Source organism: Oncorhynchus kisutch, linkage group LG28, assembly GCF_002021735.2.
Source record: "Oncorhynchus kisutch isolate 150728-3 linkage group LG28, Okis_V2, whole genome shotgun sequence".
NCBI classification, from domain to species: domain Eukaryota; kingdom Metazoa; phylum Chordata; class Actinopteri; order Salmoniformes; family Salmonidae; genus Oncorhynchus; species Oncorhynchus kisutch.
Window position 1 is genome coordinate 26,645,410 of NC_034201.2, and position 13,682 is coordinate 26,659,091.

Sequence of the window (13,682 nt, forward strand, 5' to 3'; positions counted from 1 at the left end):
TGGTTCCTCTCTAGGTTTCTTCTTAGTTTTTGGCCTTACTAGGGAGTTTTTCCTAGCCACCGTGCTTCTACACCTGCATTGCTTGCTGTTTGGGGTTTTAGGCTGGGTGTCTGTACAGCACTTTGTGACATCAGCTGATGTAAGAAGGGCTTTATAAAAACATTTGATTGATTAATGCAACTTATTATGTAACTTGTTCAGCACATTTTGACTCCTGAATGTTAGGCTTGCCACAAAGGGATTGAATACTACATTTCAGCTTTTCATTTTTTATTAATTTGTAAAAATGTCTACAAACATAATTAGACTTTGACATTATGGGGATTTGTGTGTCGGTCAGTGACACAAAATCTAAATTTGATACATTTTTAATTCAGTCTGTAACACAACAAAATGTGGAAAAAGTCAAGGGATGTGAATACTTTCTGAAGGGACTGTACGACTGCCATGCAATGGTTTATAATTGTATTGTTCTATTAGTGTTAGTCACTAGCTAATTTCTCCATTACATTTTTGGGCGTTTCATATGAGAATTGCACCATAGGGATACCCCTCTCAGAGCTGCCTCTTGTTGGACTATTCAAGGAGATTTGGGTTGAAGCATTAGGTTATATGAGAAGGACAAACCGAATTGCTATCCTGGAGGACTGTCTTGAGTTGTGAGGATGACCACACCATTTATTTTCATCATGAGCAAAAGCTATTGGTTTTCTACCCAAAGTTGCAAAGACAATGTTGTGATACATTTGATTAACACAAAATACCATTAAAATGGATCGAAGGGCATTAGCAGGAACAGAGGCATCTAGTGGGCAAAACTTGGTACTTTCACTTTTTTTTTAAACACCAAATTCACTGAGAATACATTACAGAGTATGAATAAACAATACTCCAAGTCGCAGCTTCATAGAACTTGTCAAACATAAAGAACTGATGCTGTATACTGCCCATTGTGGTGGGCTTGATGTGGATTTTGAGGGGGTCTGTGGGTGGCATTTGACCATTTACAGTGGGGCAAAAAAGTATTTAGTCAGCCACCAATTGTGCAAGTTCTCCCACTTAAAAAGATGAGAGAGGACTGTAATTTTCATAATAGGTACACTTCCACTATGACAGACAAAATGAGAAAAAAAATCCAGGAAATCACATTGTAGGATTTTTAATGAATTAATTTGCAAATTATGGTGGAAAATAAGTACAGAAATGATTTCAGAACCATCTGAGATGGTGGGGGTCAGGGCTTGCTGAATTGACATGGAACGACACATATAGCAGAGGGTCAGCTGACACTTGAGATGCCATGCTAAGATCCTGGAGCCAAAATGTTTTGGTTGGAGAGGAAGTAGGGTTCCTTGATTTTCATATAGCCATTTAAATGTCCCTTTAAACACAAAAAGTCTTATTTTACTCAGGCAGCAGGAAGATATTGCTTAGTTACTCAAAAGTGATTATGCAGTACAGTATCTATGTGATTCTTGAACTAATCCCGATCCCAATTAAACATTCTGAAATTATGATATTTTTCCTTCAACTGTCCACTAATGTTTAAATCCTGCTGACTTGTGTACTCTGCTGTGTTGTCTAGGTGCTGAAGTGGTCAGACTACTGTCTCCCTCTGGCCTGTAGTCTACTGCAGCCATTCAGGGCTGTGGCTCAGGCCAGCGTTGACAACTTCAGCCGACCTCGGGGTGGCTTTTATGGAAGATCACCTTCAGCTGGACAATGGAATTGTGCCTTCAAAGATAGTCTGTGAGTTTCTAGTCCTTACCTTTGAAATCAAGGGTTTCTCATTTATGGAGTGTGTTAACTCAACTTTATTGTACACCTAGGATGTTAAGGATTTAAAATATTTAAAATAAAAACATTCGTATTTTTAAGGCTATTTGTAAGTGGTCGTTCCATTTAATTTCAGCAAGCCATGACACCCACTATCTCAGATTGTTCTGAAATAGTTTATGTTGTTAGAAACCGATAAGATAAGCATTCCAACAACATGATTTTGTTGAAAGACATACTCAAGAAATATCATACCCAATATTATATTTGGACCAAACCCCTTCTTAACAACGATTAATACATGAGAAATCCAAATAAATGGTCAAAAGCCACCAACAACCCTTCACACCACACACCAAGCCCATCCCAACATCCAGTATACAGTATCAGTTCTCTGTTTGACAAGTAGTATGAAGCTGTGGCTTGGAGCATTGTTTATTCATAATACTATGTCATGTATTCTCAGTAAATTTGGGGATGGTGTTTTTCCCCTGTTCAGAGAAATTAGTAATTGAAGTAGATTGCATTTCCCCCCATAAATTAGCATGAAAGTACCAGATTTTTACCACCAGATGCTGCTGTTCCTGCTACTGCCATACTGTTTAATCCAATTTGCTCTCTTGTGTTTATGAAATGTATCACATTTTCTTTGCAGCTTTGGGTAGAAAACCAATAGCTATTTGCTCATGATAAAAATGTATTGTATGGTCATCCTCACAATTCAAGCCAGTCCTCCATGAAAGCAATTCAATTTGTTTTCTCTTAGGCTTAATCTGTGTCCAGGAAACAGCCCCTATGTGTGTGGATTATTCCCATTAAAAAAGGCTGGATTAGACCATTCCTGGTAAACAAGCAAGCCATTAGGTTACAGCTGTTGCAATGATTTCAATGTTGTGGTCTAAATGGGTCTTCAATGGTAAAAGTCCTGAACACACACTTTATTGTGTTTGGTTTAATAGTAAATATCACTAATCACACAACATACAGTGCTTTCGGAAAGTATTCAGACTCCTTCACTTTTTCCACATTTTGTTACGTTACAGCCTTATTCTAAAGTTGACTAAATAAATCTCCACACAATACCCAATAATGACACAACAACAACAACAGGGTTTTAGACATTTTAGAAAATGTATTTAAAAAATGTTTAAATGATTTCACATTTACATAAGTATTCAGACCCTTTGCTATGACCCTTTGCTATGAGAATTGAGTTCAGGTGCATCCTGTTTCCATTGATCATCCTTGAGATGTTTCTACAACTTGATTGGAGTCCACCTGTGTAAATTCAATTGATTGGACAGGATATGGAAAGGCACACACCTTGCTATATAAGGTCACACAGGTGACAGAGTGCATGTCAGAGCAAAAACCAAGCCATTAGAAAGAAAGAATTGTCCGTAGTGCTCCGAGACAGGATTGTTAAGTGGAAGAAGTTTGGAACCACCAATACTCTTCCTAGAGCTGGCCTCCTGACCAAACTGAGCAATCGGGGGAGAAGAGCCTTGGTCAGGGAGGTGACCAAGAACCCGATAGTCACTCTGACAGAGCTCCAGGACCTCCGATTAGGGTGAAGGTTCACCTTCCAACAGGACAACAACCCTAAGCACACAGCCAAGAAAATGTAGGAGTTGCTTCAGGATAAGTCTCTGAATGTCCTTAAGTGGCCCAGCAAGAGCCTGGACTTGACCCCAATCAAACATCTCTGGAGAAAACTGAAAAAAAGCTGCAGAGAAGTATGGGAGACTCTCCCCATATACAGGTGTCCCAGGCTTGTAGTGTCATACCCAAGAAGACTCAAGGCTGTAATCCCTGCCGAAGGTGCTTCAACGAAGTACAGAATAAAGGGTCTGAATACTTATGTAAATGTTATATTTCAGATATTCCTGTTTTTGCTTTGTCGTTATGGGGTATTGTGTGTAGATTGATGAGGAAAATAAACAATTTAATCAATTTTAGAATAAGGCTGTAAAGTAACAAAATGTGGAAAAAGTCAAGGGGTCTGAATACTTTTTGAATGCACAGTATACATATGTTTTCTAATAATGCAATGGTTTATAATTGTATTATTTTATTAGGGTTGTCACAACAGTCACTAGCCCATTTCTCCATAAAATGTTTGGGCTTATTGGGAAAGTCTTCATATGAGAATTGCACCATAGGGATAGCCCTCTCAGAGAACTGCTTTACTCAAGGAGAGTTGGGTTGAAACATTAGGTTGCTAAGAGAGGGACAAATTCGTGGAGGAGTAGCTTGACTTGTAAGGATGACCACAATTTATTTTCATCACGAGCAAAAGCTGTTGGAATACATTACATGGTATGATTAAACAAAACTCCAAGGCTCAACTTCCTTAGGGGGCCGTTGACCATTTTAAGGTCTTAATCATTGTTGAGAAGGGGTTTGGTCCAAATCGGATGTTGGGTACTATATTTATAGAGTACTATATGGATCCTATAACTTCAAACGGACAATTTAGGTGCAATCAATTAGCTTAATTTCTATATATCTTTTAACAAAATAATGTTTCAGGAATGTAAGTCTTATCTGTTTCTAACTATAGAAACCAGTTCAGAACAATCTGAGATGGTCGGTGTCTTTCTTGGGCTTTTTGAGGTGGAAGGTGACTAAGACATTTTTTTAAGACAATTTGTTTTTAGGTCCTAAATGCAGTTACAGTTGTTGGCCAATGCTATCTCAGAACTTCACTTAATTATTGTCAAAGCTAGGCTATATCCCAAAACATTATCCAAATAATTTTTCCAAATCTATTATGAAATTGTTTCACATTGCTTAAAACGGAGAGCGGGCCACATTTTGCAATTAAAATATTGCCCTTTGTACACATTTCCCCTGCAGTCCTGCTCAGAGAATCTGCTTTTAAAGAACTTTTGGAGAAGGGAAAGTCAGAGAAGCACTTCACTTCCCTCTCCCTCAAAAAAACAGACTGAGATCATCCTCTCTGAGCATTCTTCCTGCGAGTGGGAGGTACTCTCAGAGAGAGGCGCCACCCAGCTAACACAATGCAGGAAGGGCAGCCTGCTCCTACCACTGGAGGTCCATAAGGCGTTATTGGAGAGACGAGGCTCAGAGCCCATACGAGGAGCCAGCCCTGGGGTGGACAGCGGGGACTCCCTGGGTAACAACCACCAGCACATGGAGGGCCAAGGCCACCACCTCTACCTGTCCAGCTGCCACAAGTGCCTGGAGCTGGAGAACAGCACCATACTCTCCATCAAGTACGCCTTGGTTGACAATATCTCCGACCTTCCTCACGACTAGGCTATGTGCACGGACAGCGAGGACGAGACTCTGGACGAATTCGAGGAGGATGAGGCAGAGAGCTTCTTTGGTCAGAGCCGACGGGTCAACGTTTAGCGGGAAGCCCCCCAATGTGCTGAGAGACCCAATAAGCCCCCCAATGTGCTGAGAGAACAGACATGCCTCTCTGACATATAGAGTAAGGAGTCATGACTGCTCTATTCATGACATTTCTATTTGCATCAGTCAGTGTGTTGCATATGGTATATGAATCCAACTGAATGTGACCCAGGCTTCCCTACCATCTATTTGATCAGCCACAAATTATATGTATTTCTTCATTGGCCAGTGATGTGAAAATGGCTAGCTAGCTTGCCCCACAAAATCCAGACAACTGGGTCTGGAAGCCATCAACTCTCTTGTCCGTTAGAGGTCTTACATGACTTCCATCCTCAAGTTGGATAAAAAACCCTTCTACTGCTTTACCAATGTTTACTCATCAGTCTCTCAGCTAGAACTGTCATGAGACTGACTGCTTTCTGCTGATCAAAGGTCTGTTCCAGCTCTACTGTTTGTGTTCTTGTGGAGCCCTGCTCTCACTTGTTTTGACTGGCCCTCTGGACACACAAACCTGTTCTAAATCTGTTGCATATATTAGACATAGATTTGCATGTATTAAGAATCAAAATGGTTTCTACATTCAGACCTGTCTGGAGTAGGGCTGCCACAATAAACATTTAACTAGACAATAATGGTTGTGTGTGTGTGTGTGTGTGTGTGTGTGTGTGTGTGTGTGTGTGTGTGTGTGTGTGTGTGTGTGTGTGTGTGTGTGTGTGTGTGTGTGTGTGTGTGTGTGCGTGTGCGTGTGCGTGTGCGTGTGCGTGTGCGTGTGCGCGCGTGCGTGTGCGTGTGCGTGTGCATGCATGTGCGCGCGAGTGTGTATGTGTGTGCGTCCGCCCACCTGCCCGCATGTTTCCTTATATGAGGATGTGTGTGTGGGTGGCTGGATGGATGGATGGACAGATTGTGAGCTATGACTTCCGTCTGACAGAAATCATAGCTCACACTCACAACACCTTATTGGTCAGTGCACAATGCAATTTCTCTATGTGAAATGAGTGAATTGACGGTTTAAAAAGTGATACCAGTCTGTTATGTACAACCAGTCACTGCCTGCCAGGCTGAGGCTTTATTCCTCTATTGCGTTTGATGATGATGAGGCCTCTGGCTCTTTCATTGATATTCTAATAGGCCCACTGGCACAGTGCTTTGCTCTGCTGTGGTATGTGGGGAATTTGCACTGGGAATAATCAGTGTTTGAGATGGATTTACTCACCCATCTCAGAGGGATCTCCAAGCGCCCAGCCAGGCTAATGCATCTGATTGGCCTGACGGGCCTATGAGAACAGGAAGTGAAATACCTCAGGACCACACACAGTGAGGCTGTTTCTGGAGGCTTCAGTCTCAGCAGTTATGGGAAATGTAGTATAAAACCCACAACGGCTCTAGAGGCTAGAGTAGTTCTGTCAGATAGGCAGATATGCTGAAATGCCGCACTTGAATTGGGAAAGGATTGTGAAAATGTAATTATTTAAGCGAGGGTCCTAAGACTGCAGCCCAGGTGTAATGGTACTCTACTCTGTTGTACCCATTACTGTGAAAGACAGGTTTCTTGGCAGGGGGATATAAATGACAGCAGAAGTTTCCCTATGCACCCTGTAGCCTGTGGTGAAATAACTATCCACTAGGTGGAAGCAAATCTCTATTTTGCTCCTTATGAATAGTACAGCCCCATAATTTTTGTTGTGGTGATGCATCTTAGCAAAGAGCAAATAATTCAGTCAGTTCGTTTAATGTTCTTGAGTATTCATTGTGTACACTTGCTGAAAAATGTATTAAATAACTTGTACATCCAAATCAAAATCCCTTTGCCCTTGATTTATGAGCTCCAAAACTAATACATTAGCCCTTGATGTCAAATAAAGACCTCAAAACATACCATGGACAGGAGAGGTGCGTCACACCGTTGCCCTCCACCTGGCAGATCACCACTGATGGGCCCACTTGAACGACTTTGACAAGTTAAGTGACTTATTTATCCATCCACTTGGCCTTAGTTGGCCTCCTTGTGCCCGACAACGTAGAAAAGGCCCAAACTGTAGTATTATTATGACTGTTGGGTGTGTTTGGACTGGGCTGTGACCTCTTCAACCCACTGCCCTGGCCACTTTGTTACAACAAACACCAGGATGATGAAAGCGAGGGCATGTGGGACTGCTTCCAGATTGTTCTTGAAAAATGGAAGGTGCTATGTGGGGGGAGGAGGAAGACTGTGAGGCTGGTGGATAGAGTTTTCTCTGTGCACTGTGTCTTGACTAAAGAGAGGGGATGGACTGTGTGCATCTGGCAGTGCAAGCTCTGGAATTTGTAGTGCTGGTACTGGTGGTATCCTTATTACCCAGGCTCCCTTGTTCTACCCCGTCACATGACATGGGTCTGGTCAGTTCCCCACGCAGACAGGTTTCATCAGGAAAGTGTTTATCCCCCATTTCACTCTGCTGCTCGCTTCATCACCTCTCTCTCTCTCCCTCTCTCTCTCTCCCTCTCTCTCTCTCCCTCTCTCTCTCTCTCTCTCTCTCTCTCTCTCTCCCTCTCTCTCTCTCCCTCTCTCTCTCTCTCTCTCTCTCTCTCTCTCTCTCTCTCTCTCTCTCTCTCTCTCTCTCTTTCTCTCTCTCTCTTTCTCTCTCTCTCTCTCTCTCTCCCTCTTTCTCTCTCTCTCTCTCTCTCTCTCTCTCTCTCTCTTTCTCTCTCCTCGCTCGCTCTCTCTCTCTCCCTCTTTCTCTCTCTCTCTCTCTCTCTCTCTCTCTCTCTCTCTCTCTCTCTCTCTTTCTCTCTCCTCGCTCGCTCGCTTATTCCTCCTTCAGATAGATATTTTCTAGTCCGTATAAGTGTAACCTACTTGTTCTGAGGAAGCAGCAGACACTGTCAGTGCTTTCAATTGAGAAACCCACTGAGCCCCCTCGTCCTTATCCCTGTAAGCCCAAAGATATCAGACTCGTTAACAGTGGCCCAACACGTCTCCAGGGACCACTCTCTCCTTTATGATTGGCATAAAGCAGATAATTGAGGCATGCAGATAAGCGTCTCTAATTGATTAACCATCACTGTATTCGCTAAATATGGATTTGGGCTAATTAGGCCATCATCCCTGTCCTCTCTTGTTGACAAGGGGGTGCTAATCATATACGTTTGGGCAGCAGATGGTGCCTTAAAATCACCTAATTTGGGGAGATAAAAGGGGCACAACGTATCCTTTTTACAGAAACGTCTTCTCTCCTCTTTATATAATGGCCCCTGTGGGGTGGCCACCCGCCAAAACTCATGAGTGGTGGTTCTTTTGAATGATCATCTTTGTATTTCTGCTACTCCCCTCCATACACACTACTGCTACCTCCATACCCCTCAACATTCCCACTTCAACTCAAGACAAGAGGCAAGTGAAGTTGCCCCCCCCTTCTTCCCTGAACACTTGTTGAAAAGTGTTGAAGATAAAAGAATCGTGACAGCTCATGCTCTCATCTTCTCTAGCTCAATACCTTTAAATGAAGTGGCCAATTTACTCTCCCCTCACACAACTCGATTCTGGTCGTTAAAATAAGTGTTACTTCTCTATTGGAAGAATGCTATCTAGGTTTCTCTCTGTTTGGGCTGCAGAGACAGAGGCCATGATGGACTGGAAGTGTGTAATGGTGTTAGTCATTGTTGGGGATCCCTGCGGGCGACGTCTCTCCAGTGTTAGATTAAATAAAGCACTTGCCAACTAGTGGCACTGATGCGGTTTTCTTTTTGTAGACAGTGAGGCTCTATGGGGTATACCAAGTCAATAGATACAAGGCAATCTGTTTGCTCATGGCTAAAACTAACACTAGAATTGGGGCCTTGGTAGCAGCACAATCTCATGCATTATGACTCAGCATTTATTTATAATTCAACTGTTTCTTTTAATTCACGCAATTCACTTTGCTGTTTTTGGCTGGGAACGAATTATCTAGCCTGCAGTGAATGCAAGGGAAATATTCTCTGTCTGCGTAGTGTCCATATACAGTATCATAGTAAATGAGGATCATGTCAAATCTCTCTGTGGAGAAGGGGCTCCCGCTGACATCTTGAGCAACATGGTTAGTGTTACACATGGTTTTAAAACACAGGAGAGATGTTTTCTGGTGGGAGTCATAAAGTGTGTGACCCTTTTGATGGATGAGAAGTGACTGGAACAGAATGTTTCACCACTCTGGGGACCAGCGCCTAATTCAGCCATGTAATTGATTATCCACAGCCGTTGATTATCTAATTTAAGACTGGCTTCAGCTCAGCTTTTTAACTCTATTCATAATTCATGTTGATTGTCATTGATGAAGATGGCGTCATAGGTGTCAGTATGTTTGTGGAGACCCCTTCAAATGAGTGGATTCTGCTATTTCATCTACACCCGTTGCTGACAGGTGTATAAAATCGAGCACACAGCCATATCTATAGACAAACATTATCAATAGAATGGCCTTACGGAAGAGCGGAGTGACTTTCAACGTGGCACCGTCATAGGTTGCCACCTTTCTAACACGTTAGTTAGTCAAATTTCTACCCTACTAGAACTGCCCCGGTCAACTGTAAGCGGTGTTGTTGTGAAGTGGAAACGTCTAGGAGCAACAACGGCTCATCCGCTAAGTGGTAGGCCACATAAGCTCACAGAACTGGACCACAGAGTGCTGAAGCGCGTAACGTGTAAAAATCGCCTGTCCTAGATTGCAAAACTCACTGCCAAGTTTCAAACTGCCTCTGGAAACAACGTCAGCTTCACGAAATGGGTTTCCATGGCCGTGCAGCCGCTCACAAGCCTAAGATGACCATGCGCAATGCCAAGAGTCGGCTGGAATGCCAAGCTCGCCGCCATTGGACTCTGGAGCATTGGAAACGTGTTCTCTGGAGTAATGAATCACGCTTCACTATCTGGTAGTCCGATGGACAAATATGAGTTTGGTGGATGCCAGGAGATCACTACCTGCCCCAATGCATAGTGCTAACTATAAAGTAGGAATAATGGTCTGGGTCTGTTTTTCATGGTTTGGTCTCAGCTCCTTAGTTCCAGTGAAAGGAAATCTTAATGCTACAGCATACAATGACATTCTAGACGATTCTGTGCTTCCAACTTTGTGGCAACAGTTTGGAGAAGGCCCTTTCCTGTTTCAGCATGACAATCCTCCCATGCACAAAGTGAGGTCCATACAGAAATGGTTTGTCGAGGGGCCTCCCGTGTGGCGCAGCGGTCTAAGGCACTGCATTGCAGTGTTGAGGTGTTCGCCTCCGGGTTAAGTCAGTTGAATGGTGTTTCCTCTGACGTATTGGTGCATCTGGCTTCCGGGTTAAGTGAGCGGGCGTTAAGAAGCAGTGCAACTTGGCAGGTCATGTTTTGAAGAACACATGACTCGACCGTCGCTTCTCCCAAAAGCCCGTTGGGGAGTTGTAGCGATGAGACAAGATCGCAATTGGATATCACGAAATTGGGGAGAAATAAAATAAAAAATGCTATTTCGAGATCGGTATGGAAGAAGTTCACTTGGGCTACACAGAGCCCTGACCTCAACCGCATCGTACACCTTTGAGATAATTGGAACGCCGACTGCGAGCCAGGCCTAATCGCCCAACATCATTGCCTGACCTCACTAATGATCTTGTGGCTGAATGGAAGCAAGTCCCTGCAGCAATGTTCCAACATTAAGTGGAAAGTCTTCTCAGAGGAGTGGAGGCTGTTATAGCAGCAAAGGGGGGGGGGGGGGTCAACTCCATATTAATGCCCATGATTTTGGAATGAGATGTTCAACAAGCAGACGTCCACATACCTCTTGTTATGTCGTGTATGTTTTCATGGAAGGATGGGAGCCATATGATATGATGAAATATGACCATATCACTGTAACTCATGAATGAAATTTAAACCTAGGATTCCTTTAGTTACTCTTCACACAGGCCTTTTCTTCTCTTCCTCTGTGTCTCCAGGAGCGCAGGCCCAGCTTCCTGAATTGGCTGCACACCCAGGTGGACAAGGAGAGGCAGCTCAAGTCCTCCATGGCCCCCCCCCCCCCCCCTGCAGCCCGAGGGGACCCTGGCCCTGGTCACGGACACACCAGAGTTCCAGAACTGCGAGCAATTCAGCCTGCATACCTATAGCCAGCCCCTGGAGACTCTCACGCTGAGGTGCACAACGCTCTACACACAGGTCACCCCCACCACCATGGACCTGCTAGAGGAGTAAGTTATTGTTACTTGCACCTTGCTCTGGGACAGGGAGGGAGGGGGGTAGCCGGTCAGTAAGGGCCAAATTCTAACCTAAGACTTACTCCAACTTGAAGTTTCACAGAACTCTCCTTTGATGTCAGTGCATGATTTACGCAGAAGTACAAGTTGTCTGCACTCATATCTCCAGTTAGGCTTAGCGGGTGTGGGTGGTAAATTTTGAGTTTACAAGCGATGTTAAATGAACATTGACACATACAATGACAAACGCACTGTGATACACTTGTCAGCGTAGCGCCATGAGGTGATTCGGGGTTTAGTAGTGGTGTCTAAATGAAAGTGAAGTTGTCAGACACCAGTGTGGCGAGAGCAGCGCCTGCACCATTACAGGGAATCAGGAGAGATTGATAGAGTGATAAAAAGAGAGAGAGAAAGCAAATGCGATAGAGAGCGAGAGAGAGAGAGAGTGGTTGGTCCACCAACCATACTGTGGGTTGGCGGGCAGTCTGCTGCGCTGGAACTAATTTAATGGCTGAGTGACCTCACTGTAGCAGAGGCAGACTGCACCTAATAGAGGTCTTTGTCTACATCCCTACATCTCACTGGGAACTTGCCAGTCAACAGGCGGGATCCTAGGAACAGGTGGAAGCTATTAGAGCTGTCATAAAGTTTGAAAAATGGATTCTGGACCTGCGCTGAAGTGATTGGAACTGACAGTGTTGTCATTAAGGTTGTAAGGTAACGAAAGAGGGGGTTTTGAGTTTTGATTTCTCTCCCTCTGATTTTTCAGCGTTTTAATTTCCAGATGGTCCCCAGTCTTGATTAAGTGGTATTATTCTAGAGGAAAGCCTCTTGATGGATTGCTTTCCTTTGTTTTAGCCTATCCCTCAAGTGTATGGAGTTCTGTCAAGTGTATGGAGTTCTGTCAAGTGTATGGAGTTCTGTCTATTATTTGAAATTATAGGATGATTGTGAGGAAACTTCCATTTTTTACCTGGACCGCACTTGCTCCTATCAAAAGGGAGCACCTGGGTTGTGTTCATTATTAAGCACCAAATGGAAAAAAATACTCCAAAACAGAATGAAACAGGGAGGTATTATCTATACTTGTCCAATAATAAACTCTAGTTTTAGTTTTCCATTGCAAAACACTTTTTCAACGCTGTGTCCCAATGAACACAGCCCTTGTAATGTCAATTTAACCCTCACCGACACCAACCATATAGGCACCTGGCTGCCTTCCCAGTATTGAGTGTATTTTAGCATTATGATATGGACTGGTAATGATAGTGAAACTACAGTAGGTATCAAGTATGTGTGACTCTCAGTCATACTCAGTCGGTCTTTATTTAGTCTGTGCAACATGCTTTTCTCAATGAATTTTCTGGCCTGTGCTCTTAGATGTGGGGCCTGTTTTTGTGCAGGTGGTACTGGAATACTGTACGACTGATCCATGACAGTTTAGGAGCTACTCAAGTTTGGCTTGCAGTTTTCTTTGGAGGTCAACCAGGACACTGGATTTAATAAGCCTTTCCTTTATTAGAAAGAGTTTATTTCATTTGAAAGGGGGACTATTTTCGATGCAAGGAGGGTAAGTGCAAAACAAATAAGTTATTCGTTCATAGAGCAGATTTCTTTTTTTCCCCTGTTATAAACCAAAGAAAGACAGGAAGTAAAAATAGGCTGAATAATTCATGGATATAATTGAACTGGCACAAAACAGCAATTAGCTGCACATTCCTATGTAAATGCTTTTTTATGGTGGTGTAGTCGTCAGTGTTGGCAAGGAAATGTCATTTCAAATTACTTACCGCAGGCAAGAAATGTTCAGACCAATGTATTACTCAAGCAACAACAAAACATGTTTGTTTTTTACCTTATTTTTCTACAGAATGATGCCATTGTTGTATGTATATCTTTTAGTATACAATAAAATGCTCACAATTCTTTGCACCTCTTCCTCATCAACTGAAGTGTATTTAATCAAAGGCTATACTATGTATTATTTCCAGGTAAACTTTACAGTCCATTTCAAATTTCATGTTTCAGTTCACAAATAAATTGCTAAAATAAAAAAATAAAAAATTATAAACGTACTCCCCAAAACGCAGCTTTAATTATAGATGAATCAGTTCTTCAACTCAATGGTTGAGATTTTTTTTTATTGGGGGGATAAATAGTGGGCCATTGAAGAGGAGATTAATAAAAGGGGAATTTGTGGGGGGGGGGGGGGGGGGGGGTATAGTGCCTGGATCATTGGCTGAGGGAGCTGATGAAGATAGGGGGTTGGTATAGGGTGGTTGGGGGGGCCTATATTGACAGGCAGGCAGGCAGGGTGTGAGCTCAGGGAGGAG

General features: G+C 43.1%; 1 protein-coding gene across 1 annotated transcript in view; it reads left to right on the forward strand.

Moving 5' to 3' along the window:
• Positions 1-1,203: 1,203 nt before the first annotated feature.
• LOC109873426 (biotin--protein ligase) overlaps positions 1,204-13,682 on the forward strand; it is a 28,769-nt gene continuing 16,290 nt past the window's right edge. The window contains 7 exon segments of the mRNA XM_074933800.1: positions 1,204-1,233; positions 1,586-1,681; positions 1,683-1,749; positions 3,926-3,975; positions 4,855-5,052; positions 11,092-11,130; positions 11,186-11,343. Coding sequence (XP_074789901.1) covers positions 1,204-1,233; positions 1,586-1,681; positions 1,683-1,749; positions 3,926-3,975; positions 4,855-5,052; positions 11,092-11,130; positions 11,186-11,343 — 638 coding nt within the window.